Genomic DNA, 19,579 nt, shown 5'->3' with positions numbered 1-19,579 from the left:
AAATCATAATTAATTATGACATAAAAAGTCTACATTATGACTTACTAATATAGGATTAAACAAATTATAACTATACTAAAATACTAAATACTATAATAGAACACAATTATGACATGAAAAGTCGAAATTATGAGTTACTAAACCATAATTGTAATTTGAAAAAAGTCATAATTTCTTCTTTTATATCATTATTACGACATTTTATCTCATAATTATGACTTAGTAACTCAAAATGTTTGTCATAATTATGATTTACCAAAGCATGATTTGTGCTGAAATGGGCGTCCATACAATTTAATGTTTATTAGAGGGGAAATACTTTATATTTAACTTACTATTCATGTTATTTTTAATTTATTTGTAAAAATGAAGATTATTTCTGATTGTGAATAACAACAAAAAGATCAACATTACTGCTGATTTTTATTCATTATTTTTTTTTCCCATATGTGTAAAAATATTATAGGCCTATTTTTTCTATTTTAATTCAAATCAATAAACTATTTATTTTAGTGCGTAATTAAACATGAATTAATTAAACAATTAAACAATTAAACGTAATTAAACAAAGAAAGAAAGAAAGAAAGAAAGAAAGAAAGAAAGAAAGAAAGAAAAAGCAGAGCAAATGGATTTTTAATAAACAGAGGCAAGGACCAATCAGAGTTAACGCCGACACATAGGCCACGCCCTCTTTGGTACTCGGACGGTGGTTTTCTAGTGGCACTCACTGCAGAGCCAAATGAGGCGTGTCATGGGTTGAGCTTGACCTGGTCCAGCTCCACCTCTGTGGATCTAATTGGTGGAGGGATAGAGTTATGGGTAGGGTTACAGCCTCTATAGCGTTCATTGTTGTTCAACGGAAACCCGACGCAACATCCTGGCCACGTGATCTGCAGTGCAGCCGGGTTACCCACTTCAAACTTCATGCACCAACTCTATCTAATCTAACGAATAAAATATTGATTTAAAAGAGCATTATATCGTTCCACGTTATTCGCAATCTTCTCCTAAATAATGTCGCTCTCCGCAGCGCGCTCGTTTCTGTCGGAGGCTGCTTACGGCGAGCAAGAGCTGGACGCCAATTCAGCGCTGATGGAGCTTGATAAAGGTGCTTCTTTATAAACACCAAACAGTCACACACGTGTGCATGAATGTGTGTTTTGCTTAAATTATACATACATTATATATTATCCGTTCTGATAAAACAGCACTGTGTTTGTTTATATTGACAAAAAATGAAATCTGTAGATATCCTACAAATGTAATGAAAACAGCACAACACACATTAACTTACTGCTATTTTTGCACAACTAAAGGTTTAAGGTCTTGTAAACTGGGCGAGCAATGTGAAGCCGTGGTCCTTTTCCCCAAACTCTTTCAGAAGTATCCCTTTCCCATCCTCATCAACTCTGCCTTCCTGAAACTGGCAGACATCTTTAGACTTGGGTAATTGTGCACATTAAATAAAATATATATTCATTAGCTTTAAGGCTGTTTGTATACTGTTACCTGGCTGACATGCTTGATCTGATTTGTCAAATATTTCTGAATAATGATAGTTGTTTATAACAATGCTATGTAACTTACTGCTCCTCTTCGAAAAGTTCTGAATTTATACATTCGCCCGTCAAATTAGGAACAACTTTCTGCGACTCTGTGTGCTGAAGGTCACACAGCTGAGCGAGAAACACCTGGAGAAGATCCTGAACGTGGATGAGTTTGTCAAAAGAGTGTTTTCTGTCATCCATAGCAATGATCCTGTTGCTAGGGCAATAACTCTCAGGTACTTTTATTTTATTTTACAAAAGACATATGTTTTTGTTGTCAGCTTCCTCGTACTAATTTTTAATTTAATTTTTGTTATCACTTATTCTGTCAAAGACCATCCAAGGAAAATGTGACTGTACACACTGCGTCAATATATGTTTTTGTGTCCTATGCATTTTGACAGGATGTTGGGAAGCTTGGCTTCCATTATTCCAGAGAGGAAAAATGCCCACCATAGCATCCGGCAAAGTCTGGACTCTCATGATAATGTCGAAGTAGAAGCGGCTATTTTTGCAGCTGCTAGTTTCTCATCGCACTCTAAGTAAGTGGTTTTAGTTTTGGTTAATGATAATAACCCTGGAAATAATGCCTGTCGTTTTCATTGAATGTGTTTTTCTTGTATAACAGGAAAAATATAAATAAAAAACAACATATAATTTTGAAAAAAAGAAAATTAATATTTGAAAAAATTCTTTAGTGGTATATTATATTATATTATATTATATTATATTATATTATATTATATTATTACACTGTCTGGCCAAAAAAAAGTTGCTGTTTGGATTTTAATAGACAAATACTTAAGAATCTATGAATGGATCATTATTACAGTGATTATTATGCATCTAGCATGTTATATGTTTGGCAATGGTTCTTTTAACCCTTAAAGATGGTTGTGTAGCTTTTCATTCCTTAAACAACCATGTAGGAAGACACATCATAGCCATATTCCAGGATGACAATGTCAAGATTCACCAGGGTTAAAATTGTGAAAGAATGGTTCAGAGAGCATGAAGAATCATTTTCACACATGAACTGGCACCTCTGAGTCCAGACCTTAATTTCATTGAAAGTCTTTGGGATGTGCTGGAGGAGACTTTACAGAGTGCTCACCTCTTTCATTGTCAGTACAAGATCTTGACCAAAAACAGATGCACCTCTTGATGGAAAAACATCACAAAAATTATTTTCAATGAGAGGTGCATCATTTCGTCATGATCTTGTACTGACAATGAAAGAGGTGAGCACTCTGTAAAGTCTCCTCCAGCACATCCAAAAGACTTTTAATGAAATTAAGGTCTGGACTCAGAGGTGCCAATTTATGTGTGAAAATTATTCTTCATGCACAATTTTAACCCTGGTGAATTGACCCTTCGCCAGGAGTTTGATTGACAAATTGGAATTGGTTTGCAAACATATGACATGCTAAGATAATAAAGATAATAATCACAGTAATAATGATCCATCCATCCATAGACTCTTAAGTATTTGCCTATTAAAATCCAAACAGTGACTTTTTTTTGGCCAGGCAGTGTACAAAGTGGGCTGATGGCTATTTAGAGATTTTGAACGTGAACATTTTAGTCATTGTCTTTTTTTTTTTTTTTTTTTTTTTTTTTTCATTTCTTTTTTTTCCCTAGAGATTTTGCTGCAGGGATTTGCAACAAGATTAGTGAAATGATTCAAGGTATGTGTTCTCCTCATGTGAGTGATCTTCATTTGATCCTCCTCATTTATATAAGTGGTCTGCAGTCTGATGGATTGTGTGTTTGACCGAAGGATTGGATACTCCAGTGGAGCTGAAGCTGAAGTTGATTCCGATGCTGCAGCACATGCACCATGATGCCAGTCTGGCCTCGTGCAGCAGAGAGTTACTCCAGGAGCTTGGTGTCCTCCTATCCCGTCCACAGCCATGCTCATCGTCACTCTACACACCTTCACCCAGCTGGCCACCTCCTCACTCGTCGATATCCCTGAGCAGGTCAGACTGTAGCTATTGTTTCCAAATTTTCCTGATAATTTACTCACCCCCATGTCATCCAAGATGTTCATGTCTTTCTTTCTTCAGTTGAAAAGAAATTAAGGTTTTTGATGAAAACATTCCAGGATTATTCTCCTTATAGTGGACGTCAATGGCCTCCAAACGGTTGAAGGTCAAAATTAGTTTCAGTGCAGCTTCAAAGGGCTTTAAACGATACCAGATGAGGAATAAGGGTCTTATCTAGCGAAGCGATCGATCATTTTTGAAAAAAAAATACAACTGTATATGCTTTATAAAATAAAGTATAAAATATAAATCAAATTATCGCCTTGCACGTGCGTCTGCTTTCCGTATTCTTCAAAAAGCTTACGCCGTATGTCCTACGCCTTCCCTATATTTTTTACTGTGAAATAAAATGGTGATTTGTCTATGGATGTTAATGTGCAGTTCATTCCTCCTCATACAATTGTTTTCCTTCAATATTTCTCAAGAAATGAACCCCTCCCCCCTTTGTTTTGTAGATTCGTCTTCTTCTCCAGTACTTGAAGGAGGACCCCAGAAAAGCAGTGAAAAGACTCGCCATTCAGGATCTCAAGCTCTTGGCTAAAAAAGCTCCTCACTTGTGGACCAGGAAGAACATACAGGTCAGAGAGTTTTAATGGGACAGCTGGTTCATTTCTTACTACAGTGAATGTCTATATGTAATTTCCAAGATATGTGTTTGTAGGTGCTATGCGAGTGCGCTCTCAGCACCCCGTACAACAGTCTGAAGCTGGGAATGCTGTCTGTCCTCTCCACACTATCTAGTACCATCGCTATTAAACACTACTTCAGCCCTAATACAGGTACAAACTCAACATGACATATTTGATAGAGATTAACTTTATTAAAAATGCATTTATGCAAAAGATTTCATGATGTATCTTTACATTTCTCATGTAACAATGTGACTGTAACCACCTAATTCTCTCTGGATGACGCAGGTGAGGCGTCTCCAGCACCCCGTCACACTGACCTGGTGAAGCTGGCGCAGGAGTGCTGTTACCATAGTAACCTGGCAGTGGCAGCCCATGGAATCACTGTGTTGACCAGTATCGCTGTTTCTTGTCCAGAGAAAGGTTGGTTTCTTCTCACCAATAATTAATTTGGGTTGTATAGACAAAGGATATCCATAGCCTTGACTTCAATATAAAGAATGTTTAAACAAAAATTTTGTTAATCTAAATATTTTGTCAGAGGTGATCCAGCTGGAACAAGAAACAGTGATGGGGATGGAGTCTCTCATTCTGCTCTGCAGTCAAGATGACAGTAAAACTGCACAGGCAACACTTCAAGTGAGTGTCAGTCAAAGGTTTACAGAGCTTAGAATACGTAACTTGTCCCAAATACCTTTCAGCTCTTGCAGTGGTTCCACATTTCAGTAGTCTTCCACATTGCAGCTTATTCTGGCCAAGAACAACGGACACTTAAAGGTAGGGTAGCAATGGCAAGCTAGTTTTGAATGCTAACATCCCACCCTCCATTCAGAGCATCTCCAAAGCCACGCCTCCTTCAAAACACATGAACGCACACAGCCAGAGCAGAGTCTGCTAAGCGTCACCAGAGACTGCGTTAAATTAACTCATGTCTCAAAGTACATAACATTACAATAATAATGAATGTAAACAACTTACAGAGCTCTTTCTTGTACCACCTGACTGCTGCAGATTCATTTTGGTGTTGATAGTGTTGCCACAGAAACTCTTAAATCCGAGCCTGAGGATGTAAACAGCTCTTGAGGAGAACGTCACTGGTTGCCATCTCTTAATTGCAGTAATTCAACATGGTGTGAATGCAGTATAAGCTTGTTGTTTTGGTTCAGGAGGAACTGTAAAAGGCGGCTGCTGTTTGTTTGTGGCGCTCAGTGACTGTCTGTCAGCAGGTGCGCGGAGGTATGGAAATGTATATGTTGACGGGCAGGTAGGACATCCTATCATTGCATTCAGAGCAAATGTCCATTATTGGACATTCATTTTTTTAGTCTAGAGACTTCCACAGAAGATATATGTACTTTTTTTTAATATATATATTTAGACCACATCTTTTATTGACTGCTATCAGGATGTGAAGAGAGTTTCAACTATTATAACAAAAATTGTTTATTAAAAACATTTCCTTTACCTTTAAAGTCGACATGGAATGGAAGTTGCTAAAAGTTGGGTTTTTTCTTCCCTATTATGACGTACATCCGAGTAAATCGGCTTGTCAAACAAGGAAAAAATGTAGGGCGAGACTTGATTTTGTCCATGGGGAATTGATTGGATGGTTGTGGTTTGCTATTGGTCGATCACATGTGAGTTAAAGGTTGTCCCGCCCTCGCGCCAGTAAACACATTATCAGAGAATAGAAGAGATGTCGATGCAAGTGGAAAGGGAAGTTATTCTGATTAAAGATTATGCACATGAATTTTAAAAAATGATGTGCATGGATAAGTCATTTATAACAAATACTGCAGTATACCATGAACAATTTTTTTTGTATTTTGTATTTTATGGTGACTTTAAAGGGTTAGTTCAACCAAAAATGAAAATTCTGTCATTAATTACTCACCCTCATGTTGCTTCATATCCGTAAGACCTTCGTTCATCTTAGGAACACAAATTAAGATTTTTTTGATGAAATCCATGAGCTATCTGGCCTCCGATAGACTGCAACACAACAACCACGTTCAAGACCCAGAAAGGTAGTAAAGACATTGTTAAAATAGTCCATGTGACTACATTGTGCTACTTTTTGTGTGCAAAAACAAACAAAAATAACAACTTTATTCAACAATTTCTTCTCCTCCATGTTGGTCATTTTCCAAGAGGTCCTCACTGCAACTTGTAGTGCAATTATATCCGCTACACAGCAAAATCCCCAGAGTTAAACTAACTCTACTCAGATTACATGTGGTCCCGCTCTATATAGTGTTAAAGTAACACTGAAGCAGAGTTAAAGTTAATGGGACAATTAAGTGATTAATTAAGTTATGATTGAGCATTAGTGATGAACACCTGCTGTTAACAAGCAGAATCACTGAAGAGAAACATAACTACAACTGACTTCCAGCCACAGCCTTAGATGTAATCAACTGAAGATAAAAGACATTAAATTAAACATCTCCACAAACAGCATATTATCTCATTAACTTTTAATGACTCATTAACTCTCTCATTAACTCTGCTTCAGTGTTATTTTAACTCTATGTAGAGAGGGACCATATGCACTCTGAGCAGTCTTTGCTGTGTATGTAGTGGATTTTAATATGTATTTTGATGACCTTATGGTGTATTTGATGATGATATGGTGTAATTTGATGACCTCATAAACATTTATGCAGTAGTGAGTTGGTGACCCAAACATGTAATTTTCCTTAAGCCAGACAAGAAACGACTTTAACTAAACAAAGAGAATGTAACGAATGGAGTTTTTATGATAATATTAAATTATAGACTAAATGGAATAGTTTTAAAATTAATTTGTCACTCTGAACCCTTTCAGTCAACTGCCAAAAATCTAAAAGAGACTTTCAAGTGCACCTTGTTTCTTCACTTCAGTTTATGCTGAGTATTTTTAAGTCTTGAATTGTTATCTTTTGTTTGAACTCAGACGGCCCTCACCTCTTTGGTGAAGATGTTGAAGAGCTGTCCTCATCTCAGTCAGAGCTCAGTTGATCTCCTGCTTGGGCAGCTGCACTGCGCATGTGACTCTGCCCGGGTGCTCATGTGTCAGGCTCTGGCTGCTATTGCCACACAGCAGCCGGTGCTGGCAGAGGGAATGCTGGGAGACCTGCTGGACCTCTTCAGGGTGGCAAGTCACAGAACCTCAGAGAAACAGCAGGAGCTTCTGGTGAGAAAATAGAGAAAGTATGTAGCTCTTAAAGTGTCTATTTCCCAAAACGATCAAGAGTTATTTGTCTTGTTGCTTTTTTTTTTTTTTAGGTTTCCTTGGCAACAGTATTATTCGTCGCCAGTCAGGCCTCACTCTCGTCTGAGGTTAAGACAGTGATCAGGCAGCAGTTGGAGAATGTGGCCAATGGTTGGACTGTGTACCGCATTGCCAGACAGGCCTCCCGCATGGTGAGCTGGGCTGTGAGGGAGAGGGAAGCCCATTTCAACTTTATTGGCTGATGTCGCAAATGAATCAATAGTTAAAAAGAATAGCCCACCCAAAAAAGAAATTTCTGTCTTTGACTCAACCTCATGTTGTTCCAAACCTGTATGACTTTTTCTTCTGCGGAACACAAAAGAAGATATTTTGAAGAATGTTTGTAACCAAAATGTTTTGGTTACCATTGTCTTTAAATGAGATTTACAGCAGTGTCCTATAGTTTGACATCCTACAAATCTAAAAGTGTTGTAATTTTTTATTTATTTATTTTATTTTTTTTTGGATTATTGTATACATGGAGTTTTTATGATTATATTAATTTACAGACTACATGGGATATTTGTACTTTTAACATTGATTTATCACTCTTTAATGATCTGTGAAAAATCTTAAAGATGTTTTATGGTGAAAAACCTAATATATTTTGGTTTACATGTAAAGATTTTAACCTAAAATCTTAAAGGATTAGTTCACTTTTAAATAAACTTTTCCTGACAATTTTCTCACCCCCATGTCATCCAAGATGTCCATGTCTTTCTTTCTTCAGTTGAAAAGAAATTAAGGTTTTTGATGAAAACTTTCCAGGATTATTCTCCTTTATAGTAGACTTCAATGGGCACCAAACAGTTGAAGGTCATAATTAGTTTCACTGCAGCTTCAAATTGTTCAACACGATTCAACACGATCCTCTTATCTAGTGAAACCATCGCTCATTTTCTGAAAAAAATTGAAATGAAGTTTTAACCAGAAATGCTCATCTTGAACTACCCTCCACAGGCCAAAGTTTGAACAAATTTTTATATGCAATATGCTAGTTCAATAGTATATAACAATTAGTTCAAACTTTGGCCTGTGGAGGGCAGTAATAGGCTTAGCAGCGTCTACACTGCTGGAATTCTAATAGAGGTGAAGAAGAAGAGAGCTAGTTCAAGATGAGCATTTCTGGTTAAAACTTATATAATTTTCAATTTTTTTCAGAAAATGAGCGATGGTTTCACTAGATAAGACCCTTATTTCTCATCTGGGATCGTGTTGAACAATTTGAAGCTGCAGTGAAACTAATTATGACCTTCAACTGTTTGGTGCCCATTGAAGTCCACTATAAGGAGAATAATCCTGGAATGTTTTCATCAAAAACCTTAATTTCTTTTCGACTGAAGAAAGAAAGACATGGACATCTTGGATGACATGGGGGTGAGTAAATTATCAGGAAAAGTTTATTTAAAAGTGAACTAATCCTTTAATGTTGTAAACAAAAAAAAGTGCATGGACGTTTTCTGTCCTAGCCATATATCATATTATTTTATTTTAACATTTTGCTGAACTTTTTGTAATTTATATAGTTACATTATTTATATAATTCCAATCATTCATCTTCTATAGTGAACCATATGTTCACATCTTGTTCAGAAATTTATTTAGCCTTTTCAGGATAATTTCCATGAAAACTATCATGATATACACTCTGCTGTACTGTACAATTCAAATATATCTTTTTTTGTTTACAGTTATCAGGCTTCTGATATTTGCACCATTTAATATGCATGTATTTCTATTATTATTTTTATTATTATTTTTATTTATTTTTTGACCTGGATAGTTCTTGACAGTTTCGTGAGATTCACCCAGACAGGCTTGTTGATGTATTTGCGCTAGTAGCTGAATACGTGGTAAAATTACTGTTCTTCTTTTTATTTAAATATGTCCACAGGGCTGCCATGATTTTTCCAGGGAGTTGTACCAGAGCCTTCGTACCCGCGTCGCCTCAGAACACTTCTACTTCTGGCTGAACAGTCTGATGGAGTTCTCTCAGGCCGAGCAGTGCCTCAGTGGGCTTTCAGATGGAGACTACAGTGCAGCCATGAGTGCCATCTCTGAAGCACTCAAATCCTACCAGAAGGGAATCGCATCTCTCACGGTTAGGATCTGCCAGTCATGCCTGGTTTTGTTCATTTCTCTTTTGAGTTATTTTCATATTGAAGCACAGAACAGCTTTTTTGTGACTGATTTTAATCATGTTCTGCCTTCAGGCTGCCAGTACACCACTGAGTCCTCTGACGTTCCAGTGTGAGTTTGTGAAGCTGCGTATAGACACTCTTCAGGCGCTGTCCCAGCTCATCTGCACCTGCAACAGTCTGAAGACCAGCCCACCTCCAGCCATCGCCACCACCATCGCTCTGTCCTCAGGCAGCGACCTGCAGCGCTGCGGCCGCATTTCAACACAGGTGCTAAAAAACATATACCTGTACATCTCTATGCCTACATATTTTTGTATTCGTTTTTCTCAGCATTTTACCCAAAACAGTAATTGTTTGAGAATGGCATGTTTATTGTATGTTTTTTGGATTTGATCAGATGAAATTATCCATGGATGAATTTAGAAGTCTGGCGGCCCGCTATGCTGACCTTTATCAGTCTTCGTTTGATGCTGACTATGCCACCCTCCGCAATGTTGAATTGTATCCTCTTAAAATAACCAGTTTATTGTTCATTGACTACTATTAGTATGCCATTCATAGGTTTATCTCTCCCAAAAGTGTAAACATTGAACCTCCCAGGCACCATCTAAACATCGAGAGCGCTCTGCTCAGATCTGTCAGTCTCCTTCCAGCTCAACCTATAGCTAGAGTTTGGGCGTGGCTACTGTAGCAGGCTGAGCCAGAGTGTGGGACCATGGCTGACAGGTTACTTGGGAAAAGACATTCAGCTTCGGGTACATGGGATTTAAACCTGCATTTAGACCTTCAAAGATTAAACAGTTCATGAACACATCAAAGAGAATGAGGCATTGCAATGAAATACACTAAAATGGACGCTTCAGTAATACACAACATCATCATGCACCCATTCGGTAAGACAAATGTACCAGTTTATAATGTTATGTTACATGTCAAAAAATGCTCTTGGTGCAGATACTTTGGGAGGGTTTATTATAGATGCTTGTGTTTGCTCTAGACAGTGTTAGTCTACTCTGTTGCCTATCATGACACACAGGAACACAGCTGAAAGTATTTCTAATATGTTGAACCTTTTATTGAAAGTAACCTGATTTTACCTGTATAGACTTGTTTGTGATTTTTGAGTTTGGGAGGTGCGACACACGGATGGGGCGCTTGCAAGGTTGTTTGAAAATCTGCTTTATTTTGGTAATTCCGTTAGGTGCCACTAGTGTCGCAGAAACTACATACTTCACCTTTAAGTCTGGTCAACTTTAAGTCAGTTACATAAAAACATAGATTGTTCTAATTAGAATCTGAAAAGAATCTTGGCTAACTGCTAGTTGATAAGACTTGTTCTTAAGACATGCACTGTGTCCGAAATCACACTGTTTAGCATACTAATTTTATACAAAATACATTAGTGATTTGTTTAGATTAGAGATTGAGTTTCTAAAGTGTATAAGCTATTGTAAATATGGTATGTGCAAGACCGCAATAAATGAATCCTAAGCTGCTCTGCAAAACATCTGTACTTTCCTTAAAACTTTTCTCAGACAACAGCAAAGCTGCTTGCTTGTATCTTATGTTATTGAGGCTTTAATAATTGATCCACAAACGGCCAGGTAAGAATACTATAACTTGTGAATCCATAAAATGAATCTTAACATAAAATAGATGCTTTTTAGACTCAATAGATTTTAGTTTTAATATTTAATTGGCACATTGTAATGACATCTGGTTCAGTTTCCAGGAGTTCGGCACACATGGATCAGTTCTGGCAGAGAGCGAGTATGAACTGAGAATGCTGGCTGTGTTCAATCACGTCCTGGAGGAAGTGGAAAACTTGAGCAGGAAGCACCCTCCTGTCTCTTACCTGGTAATGTTGAAGACTTTACCTGTCTGCAAATCTTTTTGGATTCACTTTTCCTAGATATAATTTCACTTTCATTTTTCTGTTTCTTGTTTCTTCTTTTTTAAAGATTGTCTTTTTTCTCTCTTTCAAGCACACTGGCTGTCTGTGTGATGCTGTCATAGCCATTTTGAAGGTACCGCTGTCATTCCAGAGATATTTCTTCCAGAAGCTTCAGTCAACCAGCATTAAAGTAAGTAATCTGTACAATGGCACTTTTAAAAATAAATGCATTTTAAAAATCTAAATAATCTACTCAATTTTCAAAGCAACAAAATAAAAATAATTTTATTTCTTCACACAATTTTAGCTCAGTTAAAGAACATATTTCAAAGCTTATCTTAAAGGTGCCCTCGAATGAAAAATTGAATTTATCTTGGCATAGTTAAATAACAAGAGTTCAGTACATGGAAATGACATACAGTGAGTCTCAAACTCCATTGTTTCCTCCTTCTTATATAAATCTCATTTGTTTAAAAGACCTTCGAAGAACAGGCGAATCTCAACATAACACCGACTGTTACGTAACAGTCGGGGTGTACGCCCCCAATATTTGCATATGCCAGCCCACGTTTCCAACATTATAAAAGGCATTAGACAAGGGCAGCCAGTATTAACGTCTGGATGTGCACAACCAAATCATCAGACTAGGTAAGCAAGCAAGAACAATAGCGAAAAATGGCAGATGGAGCGATAATAACTGACATGATCCATGATAACATGATATTTTTAGTGATATTTGTAAACTGTCTTTCTAAATGTTTTGTTAGCATGTTGCTAATGTACTGTTAAATGTGGTTAAAGTTACCATCGGTTATTACTGTATTCACGGAGACAAGAGCCGTCACTATTTTCATTTTTAAACACTTGCAGTCTGTATAATGCATAAACACAACTTCATTCTTTATAAATCTCTCCAACAGTGTAGCATTACCCGTTAGCCACGGAGCACTATCAAACTCATTCAAAATCAGAGGTAAACAATATAACAGTATACAATACTCACATAATCCGATGCATGCATGCCGCATGCATGACGAACACTTTGTAAAGATCCATTTTGAGGGTTATATTAGCTGTGTAAACTTTAAGGCACTGTTCAAGGCAAGCACGGGATTTAAAGGGGCCGCAGCATAAAATCGGCGTGTTTATAATGATGCTCCAAAATAGGCAGTTAAAAAAATTAATAAAAAAAATCTATGGGGTATTTTGATCTGAAACGTCACAGACACATTCAGGGGACACCTTAGACTTATATTACATCTTTTAAAAACATAATCTAGGGCACCTTTAAAGTCGGCATGAGTCTTTTTTCCCTATTAGATTCAAGTAAAACGGCATCTAACATATATGTATATAATATCTATAATAATTTTACATTTTATACACACTCTCTCACACATGCACATATATAGCCTTGAAAATTCAGCCTTTAAAAGATTATTAAAATTTTGTAATTTACTAGTATTCAAGTACAAGTCAGTTGCTCAGAATATTAGTAATGTAGTATCCCCCGGTTTCACAACCAAGCTTAAGATAGTCCTAGACTAAAATGCATCTTTGTGCTGTTTTAACTGAAAACATCTTGTACTGACATATTTTAAAATATGTCAGTGCCATTGATTTGTCTCAAGAGGCACACCAGTAATGTTTTTTTCTAGTGTACATTTATCAAAGCTACTTGCATATCCTAATTGAACTAAGGCCTAATCCTGGTTTAGGCTAAGCCCTGTCTGTGAAACCGGGCCTATATTTACTTAAGTGCTTTACATCCATGTCTGTTATTATATAATCATGTTAAATAGCCCTTTGTGTTAAATGAATGACTTTTCTTTTGTAAATATCAAACTATCTGAAAGATTAGATCTTTATATCATTTTGAATTGATTTTTGTTTTAGCTTGCTCTCTCTCCATCTCCTCGTACACCCAATGAGCCAATCCCAGTGCAGAACAACCAGCAATTGACTTTAAAGGTGGAGGGGGTGGTGCAGCACGGCTCCACTCCGGGACTGTTCCGGAAGATTCAGGCTGTCTGCCTTAAAGTCAGCTCTACTTTACAGTCAAAACCAGGATCAGACTTCAAGGTAAGTACAACCAAGAGTCAGGCCCTGTTTACAGATGGTATTAAGATGTGTTTTGGGCTGTGTTCACCTACTCTCAGCCTACTGACCTAATGTTTAAACATTATGGGAAGCGTGCTAGCCAGACAGGATTTAAACTTTGTTGGCTGAAGATCTAAGTTTGCTTTGAAGATGAAAAAAGTACCAAGCACAATATGTTCTCACTATTCCTGATTTCTAACACACATTCACAGTATTCGGCATGGTCTTGTGACTGTCAGAGCAGAAACGAAAGCTGCTGCTCCCCGTGTGTTTTTATGACTTCTCCAGTCGTGTTCATACAGTATGTAAATTGTGTGAGCTTATGTTGTCCATTAGTTAGAAATAGCTATACATTTACCTGCCCATAGACACTCCCCTTGAAGGAATCAGGACAGAAGTGGTTGAAAGTGGACAAAAGAGACGGATTAAAATACCAGGTTTAAACGACAGCGTCTCCCTCGTCTACTTGTGATCCGATCGACCAAAACGCATCTTGATACCAGGTGTAAACGGGGCCCAAGTTTAAACTCATTTTGTTCTTTTGGATCACATTTTTTGATCATCTAAGGCAGTTGTTCTCAGCTGGTGGGTAACATCGCCCAGTAATATTTTTCCAGCAGTAATGAAGGACTCTCATGTTCTCAACTTTGATTTTTAGATTCCTATTGATTCCAAGACCAACGAGATTGAGCAGAAAGTGGAGCCTCATAATGATTACTTCAGCACACAGTTCCTGCTCAACTTCTCCATCCTGGGCACACACGTTGTCACTGTTGAAGCCTCAGTTGTAGACACCAGTGGGATCGAATGGAAGACGGGACCAAAAACCACTGTATCAGTAAAGTCTCTGGAAGACCCTTATTCCCAGCAGCTGCGACATCAGTTACAGCAGCAGCAGCAGCAGCAGCAGCAGCAGACCGTGCCTCAGCCGGGACCCCAGAGGAACATCTGTGCCCGCTTCCAGTGACCTCCATCATCATTAACTGCTTACTGCTTGTATTTTACTAATTTACAGACTTTCTTGTTTGTGTTCTTTAGTGTTTTGTACAAGTGAGTGGGTGAACTGCTTTCTGGCTAGTTTTCCTTGTGTAATAATAAATAGGCTCACATTTTTCTTTCTTTTGAACCTCCATAAGTTTCTGTGTAAATGTTTAATAAAATAACTAAACTAAAATACAATTTGCCTTTATTGCATTATTATTCTCCTTACATACTTTAACTGTTACGGTGGATCGGGACAATCCTAAAGAGGTATTTCTTTCAGAAGTGGAATATTACTTTCACTGCAAGTGTGATACTATAACTTAGATTTTTGTTTTGTCAGGTACAAATTAGTCCATTATTTTCTGTGGTAGATATATTACACTTATACAGGGATAGCTGTTTTTATCTTGGGCTTTAGTGACCGGTTCATTTTGGAGCTACAGGGGTAAGTAAAAGTAAGGGCAGAAATTGTCATGTCAGTAAAATGTATTCACAAATAAAATATTTAATCTTTTTTAGTAAGGGTTTCACTTTGAATGTTTTTATTTGAAAATCCTTTATTTTTATTTTCATTAATCTCACAAACCCCAGGCTGGGAAACCCTGACGTACAGTATGTAACATTTAATAAACTTCATCTTACAAGACTATCCTATTTAAATTAATGTGATAAGTGAGTTATAAAATAAATCAAAATAATCAAAAAGTAGTCATTATGTTACCTTAAATGTGTAATGTAATGGAGTATGGTATAAACTCACACTTAGTTTTGTTACAAACCTTTTTGTAAGTTTATAATCTTGCTCTTATACAACTAAAGTTAATGAAATTGTGCATTTCTACAATGTGCAGTTGAGTCTGGGTTATTAATATAAATCGCTAATTACAGAACAGCGATAAATGGCTTTAAAGCATCTTATCACAAGCCTCTACTGCATATTCACAGGAGCTGAAGTCCATTTAAAATCAATTTGTTGAAGACTAACTTGTAATCAGTGTAACACAAAACACTGGATTTTTTTTTTATATGGACACAAAAATAGAACATACAGGTTTGGGTGAGTAAATGATGACAAATTTTAAATATTTTGTGTGAACTATTCCTTTATGAACTGTATGATATAGTTGTGGAAAGGGGAAATTGTGGGACTATACGATTACCACAATGTAACTCTTGTGATTTTTAGTTTAGCTAGCATATACCATGATCATAGCCACTAGCTAGAGCTAGTGCTGGGCCTAATGAAGCAATAGGAGAAAGGAATGAGGAGAAAATGAGATTTACACTCCAACACACATACCATTTTAAACTGCTTATTCAGTTTACAGCTCTCAATTACAAACATCCATGCAGAAACACATACACGCACAAAGTCATTCACACATGAAAGCTAGCAATAATAAATTAGCAATACAGCAAACTCTGTATTCCAGCTACATTTACCAAAGAGTTAGAACCAGTGTTAGAGACATAAATTCCTTTATACAGATGGCCAAATGTTCTTTCTTTCAATTCAATTCAATTCAATTCAATTCAATTCACATGTATTTTTATAAATGTGAATTGCTTTTCACACTGCTTTTCACCGCTTTTCACAGTGATCGTAATATTAGAATAAATGGCAGCCTTGTTAATCAATCCATTGTAAGTTCACTTACACTTATTTCCATTGAAGCAGAAGATATTCTTTGGATCATTCTCCAGTCATGATGGATAACACAATCATCAGGTTTTACAAAAACAGAGACTGGTTTTTAGAACAAAACGGGGATAGACCAAAATAACCAAGATTAAACAAGACATTATGAAATTTGTTCTTCCTCCATAAAGTCATCATTGAAAGAACTATTGTTTAAAAGATCCCTTTGACACCTGGCTCCACTGGCCACAGAGATGAGACCTTCATCAGGGGCAGAACCTTTGCTGGTTCAAAGGTTATCTCAACACCTGACTCTATCAGTCATTGAGATGAAACCCCTGCCTGGTTCTTCCTCTGTAAAGCCATCAGTGAAAGAACCATTGGAGGTTAAAAGGGCCAAGAGACACATGGCTCTACTAGCCACCAAGACCAGACCTCCTTCATCAGGGGCAAAACCTTTGCTGGTTCAAAGGGCCTCTCAACATTTTGCTCCAAAAGCAACTGAGATGATTCCTCTTTTGTGGTGGAACCCAACAAGGTTCAAAAGGCATCTCAGCAGCTGGCTCATTTAGCCACAGAATCAATGGCACTTCCAAACAAGCCAGCTCCAAAACTAGTAATATCCTCGTCCAGTTCAGTTCTACATACTCTGAATCACAAGAAGAGGAACCATTGATGATTCAAAGCCCCTCTCAACATCTGGCTGCACCAGCTGCAAAACCATCAGAGGAAGACCTTGTCCTAATGTACTTTGAATCTGAAGAGGATAGGGAGCACACAAAGAATACAACACCTCTCAGTGTGACTGAGAAGGCTAAACACAAGCAAATGCTGGAGGCTAGGGTGACGCAGGAAGGACTGATTGATAGATTGGCGAATGACAAGCACCAAACATCTGAGAAGTATCTGGGCCAACAACATTTAAAAGGTCAGGAGAAGCCTAAGAGAAAAGTAAAAATAAGATTTGGTCCTTTCACCTAGAAAAAAATACATAAGAGCTGCTTGAAGAATCCCCAAAGGATCCAAAATCATAGTTTAATGCACAGCCTATTCTATAACTCCCCATGTAATGCCAAATAGAGGCTGGTCTCCTTCATTCTCTGTGTGATGATCCCTTACCTCTCAGTTCCACCTCCAAAATCAAAGACTGCATCTACAAAATGTCAAAGCAGCCAGTCTTCACCTTCTAAGATTGAGATGCTCTTCGTCTCAAAACTTTGGGAGTTAGAGAAAAAAACAATTGATTCTCCAATGCATTGCGATTCTCTCTTCAACAATTCTGAATCGGTTCTGAGAATTTCAGAACCACAGATGTGCAGTGGCTCTAGAAACAGCCATATTCTGCTTGCTTCAATTCCACACACACAAACCCCTTGAACCTTCCATAAAGCAAAGTTCTATAAAGTTCGAAAAGGTTGAAGCGAATTACAAGGGCAATTCAAAAGGTAAACAAAGGCTAAAGAAAGATGTTTTAGATCAGTAAACTTGCACAGTAAGTTCACTCCATTTAAAATGTATTTACTAAATTGATTATTTTATATTAACCACAACAAAAGTTTAAAGTTACTTAAGCTTATATTTATACAAGATGAAAAATATGTTTGCAATCCACATTGTCTTTATATATTTCATAAGAAACAATTTTACAAACTGCCATCAATAATAAAAAATAAATAAAGTATGAATGATTGAGTGAATGAATGACTCGATGACTCACTCATTAAGACAGAGACTTACCGCCACCTACTGGCGAGTTTAGTTTAATATTTAAAAGTTTCACTTCGTTTTACTATTATTTCATATTTCTCTATTTAATTTTTTAATTGTTATTATTTAAAACATTATCTCATAACATTAGGCTATTTATGCCATTGTAATTGCTTTCAGGCCAGCTCTGAGCAGCATTAAACAGTTTGTAAATACATCTTGTGCCACTGCAGTGCAAAGATGGCTTTTGTTGATGCTGATTTCATTTGATTGAAATTTTTTAGTTTAAATTATTTCTTTATTTATTATATTAATAATTAAATTAATGGAACAAAACATGACACATACATTTAATATGTATAGGGGAGAGCAGGGTAAGTTGTCAGACTTTTCACACTGTCTAACATTTACTGAGCACCATACATCACAATGGTATAAATGTCATACCAAATGAAAGGAGGAAGTCTTGGGCACATATGTTGTATTCATTACATTTTCATATTTTATCTCATTACGAAGTTATAGACTGTTGAATAGAGAATGTGCACTTGTGACAATTTGCCCCATAGGTGGGTAAGTTGTCACACTAGATTATCTAAAAATAAGAAAACAACTACTTAATTGTTATTATTGATTTTAATTTTTAAATTCAAACCAGAACTGAAAATATAAACAATCATGCTTAGAGAATTTGGAAAAACAATTATTTAAGTCAAAACACATTAAGTGGCAAGACCACTTTACTTTGAACTTTAAACTCAAACTTTCTCTGGCTTGCACATAGATCCATGATAACTGAATGGAATACTGCAGATAACTCGCTTAACTTAACATGTTTAATCTCTGAACATAACTGACTTAACATGTTGAAACTCTTTTTTGAGCATGTTCTATGTGTTTATTTGTACTGACATGTGTGCTAATGTTGGCTAAATGTTGGCTAAAAGGTGAGCTCAACATAGCACGTCAGCTAAAGTATCAAAAGACACGTTATTGTCTCCTCTATGTTGTGCAAAATAATAATTTTTTACATTCATACCTAACAAAGTTGTATTGCATAAAATTTAAAGTGCAATTTTTTTACTTTTTAAGCCAAAAAAATAAGAAAATTGTGCCAACCTCAGATTAGAGCAATCTTGACCACATGTGACCAGGAAGTTGACTATGGAAGAAGAAGTCACACAAAGTGGCTATTTGATTTTTGAGATAGCGCCTCTAGTTTTGGAGTTATGAAGAGTGTGACAACTTACCCGCTCTCCTCTACACTTTGTATACTATTATAAACACTTTGCCTTCATAAAAGAAAAAAAAAGCACCTGAAAATCAATTTAAGGGGCAAATATTGTCCCTTAATAGAAAAGGTGTGACTGCAGCATACGTGGAAGAGAGGGGGTATGTAGAAGGATAAATCCCTCAAAAGGTACATCACTCTAAAAAGTTTGGAAACCACCAACTTAGCTCAAACAATAGCAATCATCCTCCTTCAAGTGAGTAAACATGCAGGAAAACATGTCCTGCAGGCAGCAGATAACAGGGCAAATTAAGCAAAAACAGCCAAGCAGAAACACAGGTAAGTCCTTTTTCCTTAAACATAGCAAATGGCGAGTCCTTGGAGCCTGTACCAAGACCAGACATCG

At 36.8% G+C, this 19,579-nt stretch overlaps 1 protein-coding gene across 1 annotated transcript; it reads left to right on the top strand.

The window, feature by feature from the left end:
• The first annotated feature begins 781 nt into the window (after positions 1–781).
• On the top strand, positions 782–14,791 carry ints7 (integrator complex subunit 7). Its single transcript, XM_048208425.1, is given in 21 exon segments — positions 782–1,108; positions 1,317–1,446; positions 1,637–1,783; positions 1,952–2,089; positions 3,189–3,235; positions 3,328–3,434; positions 3,437–3,529; positions 4,051–4,173; positions 4,257–4,374; positions 4,513–4,647; positions 4,766–4,863; positions 7,160–7,399; positions 7,492–7,629; positions 9,372–9,578; positions 9,691–9,885; positions 10,016–10,119; positions 11,154–11,222; positions 11,344–11,476; positions 11,604–11,702; positions 13,409–13,594; positions 14,271–14,791. Coding segments are annotated over 21 exon segments (2,910 nt in total). The 5' UTR covers positions 782–1,014; the 3' UTR covers positions 14,580–14,791.
• The last annotated feature ends 4,788 nt before the right edge of the window (positions 14,792–19,579 follow it).

Source organism: Megalobrama amblycephala, linkage group LG11 (assembly GCF_018812025.1).
Source record: "Megalobrama amblycephala isolate DHTTF-2021 linkage group LG11, ASM1881202v1, whole genome shotgun sequence".
NCBI classification, from domain to species: domain Eukaryota; kingdom Metazoa; phylum Chordata; class Actinopteri; order Cypriniformes; family Xenocyprididae; genus Megalobrama; species Megalobrama amblycephala.
The sequence above is the reverse complement of the archived record's forward strand: the minus strand, read 5'-3'. Positions and strand labels throughout refer to the sequence as shown.